General features: G+C 43.7%; 1 protein-coding gene across 3 annotated transcripts in view; it reads left to right on the top strand.

Moving 5' to 3' along the window:
- Positions 1-17,419, top strand: part of psd3l (pleckstrin and Sec7 domain containing 3, like) — a 152,585-nt gene that overhangs the window by 62,696 nt on the left and 72,470 nt on the right. For 2 of the 3 annotated variants that reach the window (XM_046290535.1, XM_046290537.1), the window contains exon 6: positions 12,357-12,551. In XM_046290535.1, the coding sequence (XP_046146491.1) occupies positions 12,357-12,551 (195 nt within the window). The remainder of the gene's footprint in view (positions 1-12,356; positions 12,552-17,419) is intronic. The other variant, XM_046290536.1, reaches the window with a different exon arrangement.

Here is a 17,419-nt window from a genome sequence, read left to right as displayed (position 1 = left end):
ATTGTCCATGTCAATCCCAAAGATGGAGAATGCCAAACCATATCATTAACATAACCATTAACATAAATTAGATATACTTGGGCAAGTCCGATGGATGAGCAGATTGAAGTGTTAATTTTCAGCATCCGTCTTTCATTACTTCTGTTCTTACACTCTTTGCCTATTCTGCTGAAGGGGAAGTTGTGCTGCACTCGCGGGGAGGCAGGATGTTATAACTTTCTCTGTTTGATGTGTGTTTCAATGCACGGGACCAGAGATGCTGTATAATGACGAGACTATCTTGTTTCCGCTTTATCTATGAGAGTCGTTGTCCCAAAGGCGGGAAGGCAGGCGGTCTGCATATCGTGGACAGATTTTTGACGGGAGTGAACCTTCTCGCTTCGCCTCTTGCTCTCTGACGGGACTCTCTTCCTTCGGTCCTCGCTAGCTGGATGCAATGGTTTGTGGGAAATGCCTCCACATTTCAGCCTAGTAGGAGATGAGCCGAGATTCAACAAAGTAAAAGTATTTTCTTCTTCGTTGAACAAACGTATTGTGGACTGCGCGCGGTACTAATACACAGCATGAGCTGCACTCTATACATGTGGACTGGAATGCACGCGAATAACTTTCCGTAGTCTTTTTAAAGCAACGTATTCAGACTTAATTGTTGGATATCTGTGCACAATCTCGCAGCAGGTAAAGTTTTTTTGTTGTTGGATGAAACGCTGACACGGTGGTCAATTGAATTCCAACTTGCGATGAGACGATTTAGTGCTATTTACTCGCATGAAACACAAAACCAACAACTCACCAAATGTGACGTATAACCGACGGGACGCAGGAATGTTTGGAAGGTGAGATTATCCATGGCACAGTTACAAATTGGCAAGTAGGCTACACTGTTGTCTTTTTAGGAGGGTGGAGTTTAGGAGTGTCCTTTTGAGAGAGAGTTTCAACAGGTTTCTTCTCTCAGTAATGTCTAATTTCTCACTTCACGAAACAACTAAGGCTATGTTTAGACGGGCAGCCCAAATCTGATATTTTTCCACTAATTGGTCTATTGACTAAACACATCAGATTTTTTTTAACAGAACTGTTCTGGCTGGTCAAAATACCTATTGAGAAAATATCAGAATTAGTCTGCCTGATTTAACGCAGCCCATGTAACGTTCAACGGTAACATTTGTGCCGCTAACGTTACTCACTAAGCTGAGCTCTTTTGGTTGTCTTTTTTTAGTGCATGGAATCATGACATATATTCGTTGTTTTAGTGAATATCCTTTCAAAATAAGAAAATACATTCTTCGTTACCCTGGAATTGTGTGACAGTCAAAACGAAGCACGTGATTACCAAACCAGCTTTCTGTTTCATTGTCTATAATTAAACCATACGTTTCAATCAAACGACACGTGCAGTTCATGGTTGCATTTATGAAAAACGATTTAAATTATTTCCTTACGATTCACACCAATTGTTTTGCTCCACGTCAGGGATTCATCAGTCAACCACTGTCAATTTAGTGTGTTCTGCTTTCACATTACTAATGCCATGGATGCTTTGACTGAAATAGTCATACATTCATGCTTTTGATGATCTTTTGTCTGCTTATTTCCTATTAACATTTTAGATGTCTTAACGATAAGCTCTTCCTGCTACTATTTTGTAATTGGCAAAATGACACAGGCAAAATGACACATGCAAATAACCTATCTTTTGACTCACAAATACTCTAAAAAGTCCAGGTGACTGAGAAGCTATATTGAAAAGGCTGTATAGTATGTGTTTTTGTCTGGCTATATCAACTGGACTGTGTGTGTGCTTATACTGGGTTATCCTGAGTGAAGAATGCCAGACATTCTTTGATGTATTGCATTGGATTTGCAAAGGATACCTGGCATAGCGTGTTGCCTTGGTAACTCCTTGAGGGATGAGTCAGTGAAGTGATGTCCAATTTGAAGAAACAAGTTTGTAGTCCATGTCTAGCAATACAGTTGAATGAGGTGATTTCCTAGGAACAAGAGGATAAACCTTTATAACCCATCGGGCAGCTGTGCAATAGATGAAGCTGAATCTCCCTTGGCTTTCACTTAGTTGTGCCACACAGTGGTAGATATCTAGAACAGCATCCTTAACTCTCACTCACTCACGGATAACCTTTGTATGAATTCAAGCATGCTTTTTTAGGACACATGCCTACGAGATGAATGTGCTAGGTCAAGTAAACAGTGGTCCATTGCTATGGTCGGAGGAGTGCTGACATTAAATCAAGCACTTGAGAACTGAATAAATGGACCAACATTTCAGTCAGTAACACCCCAGGCTGGTGCCGACAAACGCTGTTTCATAGATAATGGCACAAACCTACATTTGACTTAGCAGAAGTTGTAGCTATATTTGTTAAGAAAGAAAATTGGGAAGTGTTTGAGTTATAAGATGATAGAGTAGACTGCACTCCTGAGCAAGTTCACCTTTTCTGTCATGGCCTCAATGTATTTTCAGTAAGCTTTTTCTAAATTAAATCACTGATACCAAGGGCATTCATGTTCTGTAAATACCATGATTAGTAGTGCCATGGTTCCATAGTGCAAGCAGCCAGATTGTGTTTAGGTGACATTTTAAGGATTAGGCTCAGGCAGCATAAAGTATTTTCACTAATTGTTTCCCTCAAATACATCTGTGTTATTTTACATTGCGTTTAGTGCCAGATCCACAATCTAAAACGCACTGTAAACTCCCTAATGAAAAATCATAGTTTCAAAAAAGACTTCTCTTTGTATAGCTTTATTATAGTTTTGGTCGGTGCATAGCTCTAGAAATATACGTTTTGGGGTCACTGTATTGGCTGGACAACTTCAGTTATTGGTTGTATAAAAAAGTAAAAAAGGTTTAAGTACTTGGGCCTCTACTCAATAGACAATTATTGAAACAAAGTCTGTCTTTTTGTGCTAAATTAACAATCAGTTTACTTTAACGTGTGACTAGCATTTGCTCAGTTAAATGCAGAACTATGAAAAACTTGGTTTTGTCTAACCTTCAATAGTGAATTTCTGTTTGTCTTACATTGCTCCACTGACCCAGGAATGTGAATTCTTCACTAGGGCTGTGGTGCTGGAATTTAAACCGTTCCGTATTTTCACAGTATACAGTTCCTTCAGAAAGTGTTCACACCCTTTTACTTATCCACATGTTACAGCCTAAATTTAAAATAGATTAAATAAGGTTTTTGTGTCACTGAGCTACACAATACGCCATCATTTGAAGGTGGACATATTTTACATTTTTTTTAGATTATTTTAGAAATGTTAATAAATGTAAAGCTGAAATGTCATCAGACTAAGTATTCAACCCCTTTGTTATGGCAAGCCTAAATAAGTTCAGGAGTAGAAATGTGCTTGACAAGTTTCATGGACTCATTCTATTTCCAATAAAAGTGGTTAACATGATTTTTTGAATAACTACCCGATCTCTGTACCCTACACATACAATTATCTTGAAGGTCCCTCAATCAAGTAGGGAATTTAAAGAACAGATTCAATCACAAACACCATGGAGGTTTTTCAATGCTATGGTGAAGTTATAATGTGGTCCTTCTGTAGCTCAGTTGGTAGAGCATGGCGCTTGTAACGCCAGGGTAGTGGGTTCGATCCCCGGGACCACCCATACGTAGAATGTATGCACACATGACTGTAAGTCGCTTTGGATAAAAGCGTCTGCTAAATGGCATATATTATTATTATTATATTATTAATTACACTTTGGATGGTGTATCAATAGACCCAGTCACTATGAAGATGCAGGTGTCCTTCCTCACTCTGTTGCCGGAGAGAAGGAAACAGCTCAGGGATTTCACCATGAGGCCAATGGTGACTTCTAACAGTTCCAGTGTTTAATGGTTGTGATATGAGAACTGATGATGGACCAACAACATTGTAGTTACTCCACAATACTAACCTAAATGACAGTGAAAAACAGGAAGCCTGTACAGAACATAATATAATATTCCAAAATATTCATCCTGTTTGCAACAAGGAACTTAAGTAATACTGCAAAAAATGTGGCAAAGCAAATGTAACTTTATGTTCTGAATACAAAGCATTATATTTAGGGCAAATCCAACACATCACTGAGTACCACTCTTCATATTGTCAAACATGGGGGTGGCTGCATCATGTTTTTTATTTTTTTTATTTTACCTTTATTTAACCAGGCAAGTCAGTTAAGAACATATTCTTATTTTCAATGACTGCCTGGGAACAGTGGGTTAACTGCCTGTTCAGGGGCAGAACGACAGATTTGTACCTTGTCAGCTCGGGGGTTTGAACTCGCAACCTTCCGGTTACTAGTCCAACGCTCTAACCACTAGGCTACGCTGCCGGGGTATGCTTGTAATCATTAAGGACTGGCCAGTTTTTTGGGGTGATACAAATAAATGGAATACAACTATAAGCACAGGCAAAATCCTAGGGGAAAACCTGGTTCTGTCTGCTTTCCAACAGACACTGGGAGACATTCACCTTTCAGCAGGACAATAACCTAAAACCCAAGACCAAATATACACTGGAGTTGGTTACCAAGATGACAGTGAATGTTCCTGTGTGGCCTAATTACAGTTTTAACTTAAATCGGCTTGAAAATCAATGGCAAGACTTAAATGGCTGTCTAGCAATGATCAACAACCAACTTGACAGAGCTTGAAGAGTTTTAACAAGAATAATGGGCAATTGTACAATCCAGGTGTGCAACCAAGAAGGACTCGTAACTGTAATCACTGCCAAAGGTGATTCTAACATTTATTGGCTCAGGGTTGAATACGTATTTGAATGAGATTTAATTTTCAATAAATTAGCTACAATTGCTAAACATGTTTTGACTTTGTCATTATATGTTTGTGGGGGGGGAGAGGTCTTAAATATATTTTTTAATTCCGGCTGTAATTTCTGAAGGCACTAAGAACTCAAAAATAACCCTTACTTTTCTTGTAACCTAGCACCATTTCACAGATCAATACAAGTTGTTGCCTCGCATAAAAAAATTCTGCATAGCAACGTGTGTTTTGAGGATGAGTCAGAGGATGGTGTCAAAGTGGAGCGCGTCTCCACATCCCTCCCCTCACAACTTAGTACACTATATAGGGTTCAGTTTGTGATGCAGCTCATATATATCCATCCAGCTCTTTAGCCCTGGGGCCTCTGGCTCTGCCAGAGAGCTTTCCAAGTATAACACTGCCGTGGGTGGAGCGCCTGTCGTTCGGATCCAGTACACATCTCACTCCATCAAAATTTGTAAAAGGCGCTGGTCAAGCTCCTCCTTTTAGTCTCTCAGGATCACTGGACAAGCTCCCCCTTTTAGTCTCCCAGGTTCACATATTCCTGCTCTTATTGTGGCTGCTGTGAAAAAGTAATCCATCCAGGTGGTAATAAGGTGTGATGTGTGTTGTCCATCTAGTCTAAGCGGTAATGGGTATGATGCGTGTCAATCAAATGTTATTTGTCACATGCGCCACATACAACAGGTGTAGACCTTACAGTGAAATGCTTACTTACAAGCCCTTAACCAACAAGGTAGTTAAGAAAATACCCCCCCAAAAAGCAAGAGATAAGAATAAGAAATGATTAAAGAGAAGCAGTAAATAACAATAGCAGGGCTATATACAATGGGTGCCTGTACAGAGTCAATGTGCGGGGGCACCGGTGTTGAGGTAATATGTACATGTAGGTAGAGTTATTAAAGTGATAATGAGTAGTAGGTAGAGTTATTAAAGTGACAATGCATAGATAATGAGTAGCAGCAGCAGCGTAGAAGGGGAGGGGGGGGGGGGGGTTGCAATATAATCTGACTGAGCGGTGGTAGGCAGAAGCAGGTGCGTGAACACTCATTCAAACAGCACTTTCGTGCATTTTGCCAGCAGCTCTTCGTTGTGCGTCAAGCATTGCGCTGTTTATAACTTCAAGCCTATCAACTCCCTAGATGAGGCTGGTGTAACCTAAGTGAAATGGCTGGCTAGTTAGCGCACGCTAATAGCGTTTCAAAGTCACTCGCTCTGAGCCTGTAGTTGTTTCCCTTGCTCTGCATCGGTAACGCTCTTTCGAGCGTGGCTTTTGTCGTGTTCCTGGTTCGAGCCCAGGGAGGAGCGAGGAGAGGGACGGAAGCTATACTGTTACACTGGCAATACTATAGTGCCTATCAGAACATCCAATAGTCAAAGGTTAATGAAATAAAAATGGTATAGAGGGAAATAGTCCTATAATAACTACAACCTAAAACCTCTTACCTGGGAATATTGAAGACTCATGTTAAAAGGAACCACCAGCTTTCATGTTCTCATGTTCTGAGCAAGGAACTTAAATGTTAGCTTCCTTACATAGCACATATTACCCTTTTACTTTCTTCTCCAACACTTTGTTTTTGCATTATTTAAACCAAATTGAACATGTTTCATTATCTACTTGAGGCTAAATTGATTTTATTGATGTATTATATTAAGTTTATATTAATTGACATTATTACAAATAAATGTTTAAAAAAAACGTCTTTAATCCGTATCTGCTTTTTTGGTCATCCAATAATCGGTATCGGTGTTGAAAAATCACAATTGGTCAACCCTCTGTAGTGCCTTGCGGTCGGAGGCCGAGCAGTTGCCATACCAGGCAGTGATGAAACCCATCGGGATGCTCTCGATGGTGCAGCTGTAAAACCTTTTGAGGATCTGAGGACCCATGCCAAATCTTTTAAGTCTTCTGAGGGGGAATAGGTTTTGTCGTGCCCTCTTCACGACTGTCTTGGTGTGCTTGGACCATGTTAGTTTGGTGATGTGGACGCCAAGGAACTTGAAGCTTACAACCTGCTCCACTACAGCCCCGTCGATGAGAATAGGGGCGTGCTCGGTCCTCCTTTTCCTGTAGTCAAAAATCATCTCCTTTGTCTTTATCACATTGAGGGAGAGGTTGTTTTCCTTGCACCACATGGTCAGGTCTCTGACCTCCCTACAGGCTGTCTCATCGTTGTCGGTGATCAAGCCTACCACTTGTGTCATCAGCAAACTTAATGATGGTGTTGGAGTTGTACCTGGCTGTGCAGTCATGAGTGTACAGGGAGTACAGGAGGGGACTGAGAACACTCCCCTGAGGGGCCCCCCTGTTGAGGATCAGTGTGGCGGATGTGTTGTTACCTACCCTTACCACCTGGGGGCAGCACCATCAGGAAGTCAAGATCCAGTTGCAGAGGGAGGTGTTTAGTCCCAGGGTCCGTAAGCTTATCGATGAGATTTGAGGGAGAGGTAGAAAATGTCAGTGAAGACACTTGCCTGTTGTTCAGCGCATGCTCAGAGGACACGTCCTGGTAATCCATCTGGCCCTGCGACTTTGTGAATGATGACCTGTTTAAAGTTCTTACTCACATCGGCTGCGGAGAGCGTGATCAGTCGTCCGGAACAGCTGATGCTTTCATGCATGTTTCAGTGTTACTTGCCTCGACGCGAGCATAGAAGTTATTTAGCTCATCTGGTAGGATCGTGTAATTGGGCAGCTCTCGGCTGTGCTTCCCTTTTGTAGTATAATAGTTTGCAAGCCCTACCACATCCGACGAGGGTCGGAGCTGGTGTAGTTTGATTCGATCCTAGTCCTGTATTGACACTTTGCCTGTTTGATGGTTCGACTGAGGGCATAGTGGGATTTCTTACAAACTTCCAGGTTAGAGTCCCACTCCATGGCTTCTGGTTGGGGGTACAGTTGAAGTCAATGTTTACATACACTTAGGTTGGAGTCATTGAAACTCGTTTTTCAAACACTCCTCAAATTTCTTGTAAACAAACTATAGTTTTGGCAAGTCTGTTAGGACATCTACTTTGTTCATGACACAAGTAGTTTTTCCAACAATTGTTTACAGACACATTATTTCACCTATAATTCACTGTATCACAATTCCAGTGGGTCAGAAGTTTACATACACTAAGTTGACTGTGCCTTTAAACAGCCTGGAAAATTCCAGAAAATGATGTCATGGCTTTAGAAGTTTCTGATAGGCTAATTGACATAATTTGAGTCAATTGGAGGTGTACCTGTGGATGTACCTACCTTCAAACTCAGTGCCTCTTTGCTTGACATCATGGGAAAATCAAATGAAATCAGCCAAGACCTCAGAAAAAAATTTGTAGACCTTCACAAGTCTGGTTCATCCTTGAGAGCAATTTCCAAAAGCCTGAAGGTACCACGTTCGCAAGTATACGCAAGTATAAACACCATAGGAACATGCAGCTGTCATACCGCTCAGGAGGGAGACGTGTACTGTCTTCTAGAGATGAACGTACTTTGGTGCAAAAAGTGCAAACCAATCCCAGAACAACAGCAAAGGACCTTGTGAAGATGCTGGAGGAAACGGGTACAAAAGTATCTATATCCTCAGTAAAACGAGTCCTATATCGACATAACCTGAAAGGCTGCTCAGCAAGGAAGAAGCCACTGCTCCAAAACAGCCATTAAAAAGCCAGACTATGGTTTGCAACTTCACATTTGGACAAAGATTGTACTTTTTGGTGAGATGTCCCCTGGTCTGATGACACAAAAATAGAACTGTTTAGCCGTAATGACCATCGTTATGTTTGGAGGGAAAAGGGGGAGTCTTGCGAGCCGAAGAACAGCATCCCAAACGTGAAGCACGGGGTGGCAGCATCATGTTGTGGGGGTGCTTTGCTGCAGGAGGGACTAGTGCACTTCACAAAAAAGATTGTGGCATGAGGTAGGAAAATTATGTGGATATATTGAAGCAACATTTCAAGTTAAAGCTTGGTCTCAAATGGTTCTTACAAATGGACAATGACCCCAAGCAAACTTCCAAAGTTGTGGCAAAATGGCTTAAGGACAACAAAGTCAAGGTATTGGTTTGGCCATCACAAAGCCCTGACCTCAATCCTATAGAAAATTTATGGGCAGAACAGAAAAAGCGTGTGTGAGAAAGGAGGCCTACAAACCTGACTCGGTTACATCTGCTCTGTCAGGTGGAATGGGCCAAAATTCACCCAATTTATTGTGGGACGCTTGTGGAAGGCTACCCAAAATGTTTGACCCTAGTTAAACAATTTAAAGGCAATGCTACCAAATACTACTTGATTGTCTGTAAACTTTTGACCTACTGAGAATGTGATGAAAATAAATAAAAGCTAAAATCATTTTTTTTCTCCTATTAATCTGACATTTCACATTCTTAAAATAAAGTGTTGATCGTAACTGACCTCAAACTTAATTTTTACTGGGATTAAATGTCAGGAATTGTGCGAATATGAGTTTAAATGTATTTGGCTAAGGTGTATGTTAACTTCCGACTTCAACTGTTTGTACCTACAGCCACTGTGGGGAAGACGTCATCGATGCACTTATTGATGAAGCCAGTGACTGATGTTGTGTACTCAATGCCAAAGGAAGAATCCCTGAATATATTCCAGTCTGTGGTAGCAAGAGTCCTGTAGTTTAGTATCTGCTTCATCTTTATGCGTGCCATCCATCCAGGTGGTAGTGGGTATGATGCGTGCCCTCCATCCAGGTGGTAGTGGGTATGATGCGTGCCATCCTTCCAGGTGGTAGTGGTTTTGATGCGTGCCATCCATCCAGGTGGTAGTGGGTATGATGCGTGCCATCCATCCAGGTGGTAGTGGGTATGATGCGTGCCATCCATCCAGGTGGTAGTGGGTATGATGCGTGCCATCCATCCAGGTGGTAGTGGGTATGATGTGTGCCCTCCATCCAGGTGGTAGTGGGTATGATGCGTGCCCTCCATCCAGGTGGTAGTGGGTATGATGCGTGCCATCCATCCAGGTGGTAGTGGGTATGATGCGTGCCATCCATCCAGGTGGTAGTGGGTATGATGCGTGCCATCCATCCAGGTGGTAGTGGGTATGATGCGTGCCCTCCATCCAGGTGGTAGTGGGTATGATGCGTGCCCTCCATCCAGGTGGTAGTGGGTATGATGCGTGCCATCCATCCAGGTGGTAGTGGGTTTGATACATTTACTGTTGCTTAATATAAAAAAAGTCAGGCAGACACACACACACACACAGCACTAGATAGGGTATTAAACCATGTTTTGTTTGTTTTTAGAGCAGTGGGTTGTAGTAAAATGATGGGATTAAACACTGGTATGTTGATGTAGGGAAATGGGATGCAAATGGGAAACGCTGTCACAGTGACCTTCTCTAGTCCTGCCTGATGTTCAGGGCCACGTTCAGTATACAAATGTTGCAGATAGTTACACTTCTAAATGTCCTGAATCGAGCTGGCGTGATACCTTTATATATCATGAACCTATTTTACATGCTGTTCCAAATTGTTCCCAACGGAATGCTCCTCTGGATAAACAGGGCCATTTAGTTTGACTCGTTTTGCTCTGTCTTCCACACGTCCCTTTTTTTGCAGTGGTTTAATTGCAATAGTAACACATTGTAATTTCCAAACATTAAAAACAGGTTTCTGAAATAGAAATGTAGGCTATTGTACTGCTGTGTGCTTATACGATCAACAGGTGGCAGTGCAGTATAAACTATTGGGCTTTCCTTTTTACCCAGTACAGTGTTGAAAAAGCCCACCAACTCTTGACTGGCTATATTGTTTTCATTTATAAGCACAGTCATGTGGTATTGCTCCATGTTATCCACTCTTATTAAGCACATTAGTATTGCAGTTGTCCTAAGTTCCTGGTGCAGTATGGCTGATAGAAATAGACCTTTCATACCAGCTGACCTTTCAACTCCATTCCTGGATATTGCGCTCCAATGACTAGGATTTTACGCCTGAGAGTGATGCAATTAATTGTGTTACTACCAATGAACCAATTTACAGTAGGCCAACATTTGCACAGAAGTTAGAAACTCTAGTTGTTTCTCAACTCTACAGTTTTGTTCAAATTACGTTTTTTTAAATTTAGCGGTTGTCCTTGTGCAACATCAAATCGCTTACCATTCATCATGGTTCATCATGCCACCTGCCCGCTGTGCCAGCCTTGCTGGAGAGAAATGGACCGAGCAGCACACACACACCCTGGATGTTACAGCTTAATTGCTACTGACATCGCCTCTCATCGGGGCCGGCCCTGTGTGAGTACTCCCTAATGGCTGGTTCTAGCTCGTCCTTGTCATTCCCTATTTTCTCTCTCTGTGTTGTGAGTGGATCCACTGTGTTCTATCTGTGAGGCAGCAGAACCTGCTCCTCTGATCCAGTACTGGGTTTAGATACTGCATATACCCCATTACATCATCTCACTGATCTAGTTTGAGGATCCCCCCTTGATGCCCCCCAAAGGTGATTTTGTATTTGTTTTAAATGTTGGACTGTAAGATGGATTACTTTCTTAGTCTAGGTACAGGTCGTCATTATAAATAAGAAATGGTTGTTAATTGACAGGCTGGCCTCGTTTGAAAGACAATCTGCTGTATTTAGCCTAGCAGTGTGTAGGATGTACACTATTTGCAGTGTGTAGGATGTACACTATTTGCAGTGTGTAGGATGTACACTATTTGCAGTGTGTAGGATGTACACTATTTGCAGTGTGTAGGATGTACACTATTTGCAGTGTGTAGGATGTACACTATTTGCAGTGTGTAGGATGTACACTATTTGCAGTGTGTAGGATGTACACTATTTGCAGTGTGTAGGATGTACACTATTTGTACTTGGCGTCACTTCTAATATTGGGTCAATGGGAAGGTGATCCCAGTGCTAATACTGCCACCATGTACGTCTGTCTTTTATTTCACCCATCAGCATGAACTTAATGTGCAGCCATTATCTTCCGAGCAGGTAAAAGCAATTGACATGACATTGTCAGGAATGAAAGGCAAAACTACAAAATAAGCACTTGACTCCCAGGCTCCACTGTCACTGCAATCTGATGTCTCCAAGGAGTTTATATGAAACGTTTCAAATGAGTGTCAGGCAGAAGAAAAGCACAGAACTGGATTGAAAAGCACGGAACTGGATTGAAAAGCACGGAACTGGATTGAAAAGCACGGAATTGGATTGAAAAGCACGGAATTGGATTGAAAAGCACAGAACTGGTCTAACGGGTTGAAACGGGGAGGGACAAACCTGAACTTGTCAATTTTTAGAAATGCATGTTTTAGTTTTTCCGTGAATGAATACGGCCCTAGTTTGACATGATTAATCTATAGGTTTCTGGGACCAGGCTTTTCAGTGTGTGATCCCCATTGCAAGCCCTTCAAGGTGTGCTCTACGTTCTAGATTTATGTGTTGACTTGTAGGCGACAGGTTTGACCAGGGTTATTTGTGTTTGGGTAATGCTTGGTTATTGTGCCCTGATAAACATCTCTTTCACTCTCCCTCTTGCTCGCTTTATATTTCTCCTCATCTCTCCCATCCTTCTCTCCCAGCAGTGATGCAGGGCTGAAGACGGCGCTGTCGGACTGGGACTCAGACATGGGCAGCACGGAGCGGCTGAAGGACAGCACGGACACACTGCTCAATGGAAACCGAGGAGACCAAGAGGGGGCCCAGCGCCTCGCACGACGGCTCTACCACCTGGAGGGCTTTCGCCGCTCCGACGTGGCCAAGCACCTGGGAAAGAAGTGAGTGTGTCCTACCCTCTACTGTTACCTAAACCAGGTCTCATTCATGTCCTCTACTGTTGTTATCTAACTCAGGTCTCCTCCACTCCTTCTCAGACTCTGTGGCCAAGGACCTGGGGTCTGTTGCATAAAACATCTTCAGTTAATTTCACCCTTTTCTCTTAGTTTCCTTAACTTTAAGTTAGATGCGCAAAACATTTTAAGGTGAATTTCCCCCTTAAATTAAGTGAAAAATGTAAGGCTGCCCACAAGGCCCCTTAACTGCTTTATTCAGTATGGATATCAATGTAAACAGCATTTGTGGAGGTGAATATTGCTTTCATCTGTTCTGCTTACATAAGGAAAACCATCAACCAGCTAGTTACTTAGCTAAACAATGGAAGGTGCACAATCTATGGCTACAAAGTTAGCTGGCGTTTGTTTGTTTACTAGCATAATATCACTGCTTATCTAAAACACAGTTTTTGACAGGGAAATTACTGGTCTTTGCTGAAAATGTTGTGGTGCGGATAGTTATGAATTTCTTTCCATTTGTGATGAGTCAATGAAAGGTCAGCAAACACGATCTCCCAACCCTAGAAATCCCACACATGCAAAAATCCAGTATTTTATTTGCATGCTGGCATCAAAAATAGTCCTGGCTAAACAGCCGCCAATAGAGGTTTGGTCTTTGCTTAATTTATGCATTTGTGGTCTCATCACTTTCTAGTTGCGTCGCCAATGCCTCCTTATGTAGCGCACTCCTTTTGACACTAGCTCTATGGGCCCTTGTCAAAATGAGTGGACTAAACAGGGCATAGGGTGCCATTTGGAATGTAGCTTTGGCCAGGATATCCTTTGGTTCTAGCGACTCATCCAATTTCCTAATGCTGCGGGTCTGCTTCCCTGCCAGGCCTGAACGTTGCTCTGGGGTGCAGCTGTTCTGCCTCTAGGACCCCAATCCTTTTATACACCCCCTCACTCCAGAAAAATAGCACCACCTCCTCTCCACCTGCAATAATCGCAGCACACACACACACACACCTCTCACAGGCCTGTCATACAAACACTTCAAAATGCCCCAAAATTTGACCCCTCAGTGGTATTGATTACATATCACATTCTATAAATTATTATTTTGTGTCTAGGCTGCACCAGGGTTGATGTGTGTGTGGTGACAAGCACTACAAAGAAATAGGATATGCCTGTCCTGTCTCAAGGATTAGATTCTACTACATGACTCGCTACTGACCTCACCAGATGTGAGATACTTAAAGATGCACTACGTTACAAAATCACGGGCATTAAAGGCTTTCCACTAGATGTTGGAACATTATTACGTGGACTTGCTTACATTCAGCTACAGAAGCATTTGTCTGTTTGGGCGCTGTTAGGTGATTAGGCCTGGCTCGCAGTCGGCGTCCCATTTCATCCCAAAGGGATTCGATGGACTCTGTAGGACAGTCAAGTTCTTCCACACCGATCTCAACAAACCATTTCTGTATGGACCTCGCTTTTTGCACCGGGGCATTGTCACGCTGAAACAGGAAAGGGAGTTCCCCAAACTGTTGCCACAAAGTTGGAAGCACAGAATCTTCTAGAATGGCATTGTATGCCGTAGTTCCAGGGAAGGGAAATCTGAACGCTAAGGGGCCTAGCCCGAACCATGAAAAACAGCCCCAGACCATTATTCCTCCTCCACCAAACTTTACAGTTGGCTCTATGCATTGGGGCAGGTAGCGTTCTCCTGGCATCCGCCAAACCCAGATTCGTCTGTCGGAACGCCAGATGGTGAAGCGTGATTCATCACTCCAGAGAACGCGTTTCCCCTGCTCCAGAGTCCAATGGCGGCGAGCTTTACACCACTCCAGTCAACGCTTCGTATTGCACATGGTGATCTTAGGCTTGTGTGCGGCTGCTCGGCCATGGAAACCCATTTCATGAAGCTTCCGACAAACCATGCTTGTGCTGATGTTGCTTCCAAAGGCAGTTTGGAACTCGATAGTGAGTGTTGCAACTGAGGACAGGCAGTTTTTATGCGCTTCAGCACGGGGCAGTCCCATTTTGTGAGCATGTGTGGCCTATCACGTTGCAGCTGAGCCGTAGTTGCTCTTAGACATTTCCACTTCAAAATAACAGCACTTACAATTGACTGGGACAGCTCTAGCAGGGCAAAAATGACGAATTGACTGATCAGTACTATAGTGGTTTATCTTGCTGTTCATGGCAATTTAAGATTAAGATCACAAGGTCCAATCGAAATTTGACTTCCAACTTGTGGGGGCCTCAGTGCCTTGCACAATAGCAGGCAATGGCATCTAGGATTTGATTCCAGCAATCCTCTGTTTGCCAGCCTATCAGACACAGGATTCGAACTGGCAGCCCTCCGGTTACTGGCTCACCTCTCTAAGCGCTAGGCTACCGGCTGCCCCAATGTCATATAGCTGTCTCAGTTTAACCATGACATCAACTTGGAGTGCGTTGTTAAAGAAGTTGTCACAAAAAGATCTGACATGTTCAGAGATTCAGCTAATGAGCAATGTGTCAACATGGAACATCCCACTAACACCTCAAAAGGATATGGTTACTAAGTACCTTCACCTCCAAAAAGTACCAAGTACTTTAACACACACTCAGAACACTCTTGGAGCCACCAGCTGTCTCGCACTAGCTACCTTCAAACAAACACCTCCTGTGCTCTTTAGTATGGTTGATTCAGGAAAAGGTGGTCCATGCATAGGCCACCAATGCCTTGAATCCTCTTTGACATCTGAGCCACTCATCCTGTCAGTTACGCCCCATTCGCCAGCCCTGCGCTTGGACCACTCCCCTCACTTAGAAAGACAAACATGCCTAATGAGACGAGCAATTGGATCGTCACTTACCATTTGATCACATAGTGACTTCCCTTTTTTCCGCAGAAACTGGCAAAGAGCAAATTCCTGTCTGCTCCATGGGTGTAAATGGGGGGGGGGGGGGGGGCTGGTTCTGCCTCAACCAGCCTTCCTTTGGCATTTCTCTGCTACTTTCCTACAGAGCTTCACCACCATCCCCCATAGGCCTCTTGTTCCAAGCTGCTGCGGGCGCTGCCCTCACCCCCCCCCAGTACTTGTGTGTCACTCACCTGATCGACGACCTCTACCTGGTGTGCGGAGAGAAAGGCCAAAAGAGACTCGGATCTTCTTCGAGTTCCTCTCGCTGAAATCGGTCCAGGAGAATGAGGTAGAAGAGTACCAGATGGATATGATGGTTAAGAGAGGCATCTTGGATCAGTGCTGCCACAACCCCTGCAACGTTTTCCACCATAAGTAAATACTGCAACTGAAGCCCCGACGTCACACAGCTTGGCCTGCTTCACTCACTGCCCAACGCTCAGAGACAAAATCACGTGTCTCAAAGATCTGCTTTAAGAACAAGAGAAGTTCTGTGAAAAAAAAAAAAACTGTGACATTGTTGCTGGCTAGGTTGTTACTGTCACCGATAGGAGAAAGAAAAGGAGACTTGCTCTCTTTCTCTTTCTAATAATCAGTGGAATAGTATCCTGGACCCTGATTTTTGTTTTTATTTTGTCATTTCAACTCCTAAGGCTAGTGGAAATGAGTAGCATAATAACATCAGACCGGTCTGTTGCGTAATTTGACTGCTGTGCCAGAAGGCTCGGATTGGAAAGTTTTTTTCAAAAAGAAAAACTGATGAGAATTGAGGCAAATTAGATAATCACCACCAATTATCATTTCAATTACACTTAGGAAATTGGGCAGAACAAATTAGGCTTATTAGCATATTTTAGTAAGACGTTATGAAATGGTATTAGGGCTGTTTTGTTTGTCAATTGCCATCCTCAGCGACTTTGGGTTCTTTTATGAGCTCTATATAAAACCTATTGCACCAACATACTTATGCCAAATTCTGGAGAGCTACTCGCCAGTACACCCACTACAGTCAGAGTCAAACAGCCTGCTAACACCAGCCGCAAATCTGTGCAGCATGGGTGACGAGGCCTTCGCACATGTCCCCTCAGCTCTTCAACACTCAACCTGCACACGTGTCCCCTTAGCTCTGGAACACTCAACCTGCACACGTGTCCCCTCAGCTCTTCAACACTCAACCTGCACACGTGTCCCCTTAGCTCTGGAACACTCAACCTGCACACGTGTCCCCTCAGCTCTGGAACACTCAACCTGCACACGTGTCCCCTCAGCTCTGGAACACTCAACCTGCACACGTGTCCCCTCAGCTCTGGAACACTCAACCTGCACACGTGTCCCCTTAGCTCTGGAACACTCAACCTGCACACGTGTCCCCTTAGCTCTGGAACACTCAACCTGCACACGTGTCCCCTTAGCTCTGGAACACTCAACCTGCACACGTGTCCCCTTAGCTCTGGAACACTCAACCTGCACACGTGTCCCCTTAGCTCTGGAACACTCAACCTGCACACGTGTCCCCTCAGCTCTGGAACACTCAACCTGCACACGTGTCCCCTTAGCTCTGGAACACTCAACCTGCACACGTGTCCCCTCAGCTCTGGAACACTCAACCTGCACACGTGTCCCCTTAGCTCTGGAACACTCAACCTGCACACGTGTCCCCTTAGCTCTGGAACACTCAACCTGCACACGTGTCCCCTTAGCTCTGGAACACTCAACCTGCACACGTGTCCCCTCAGCTCTGGAACACTCAACCTGCACACGTGTCCCCTCAGCTCTGGAACACTCAACCTGCACACGTGTCCCCTTAGCTCTGGAACACTCAACCTGCACACGTGTCCCCTCAGCTCTGGAACACTCAACCTGCACACGTGTCCCCTCAGCTCTGGAACACTCAACCTGCACACGTGTCCCCTCAGCTCTGGAACACTCAACCTGCACACGTGTCCCCTTAGCTCT

The sequence above is a fragment of the Oncorhynchus gorbuscha genome, linkage group LG11 (genome assembly GCF_021184085.1).
Source record: "Oncorhynchus gorbuscha isolate QuinsamMale2020 ecotype Even-year linkage group LG11, OgorEven_v1.0, whole genome shotgun sequence".
Taxonomy (NCBI): Eukaryota; Metazoa; Chordata; class Actinopteri; order Salmoniformes; family Salmonidae; genus Oncorhynchus; species Oncorhynchus gorbuscha.
The sequence above is the reverse complement of the archived record's forward strand: the minus strand, read 5'-3'. Positions and strand labels throughout refer to the sequence as shown.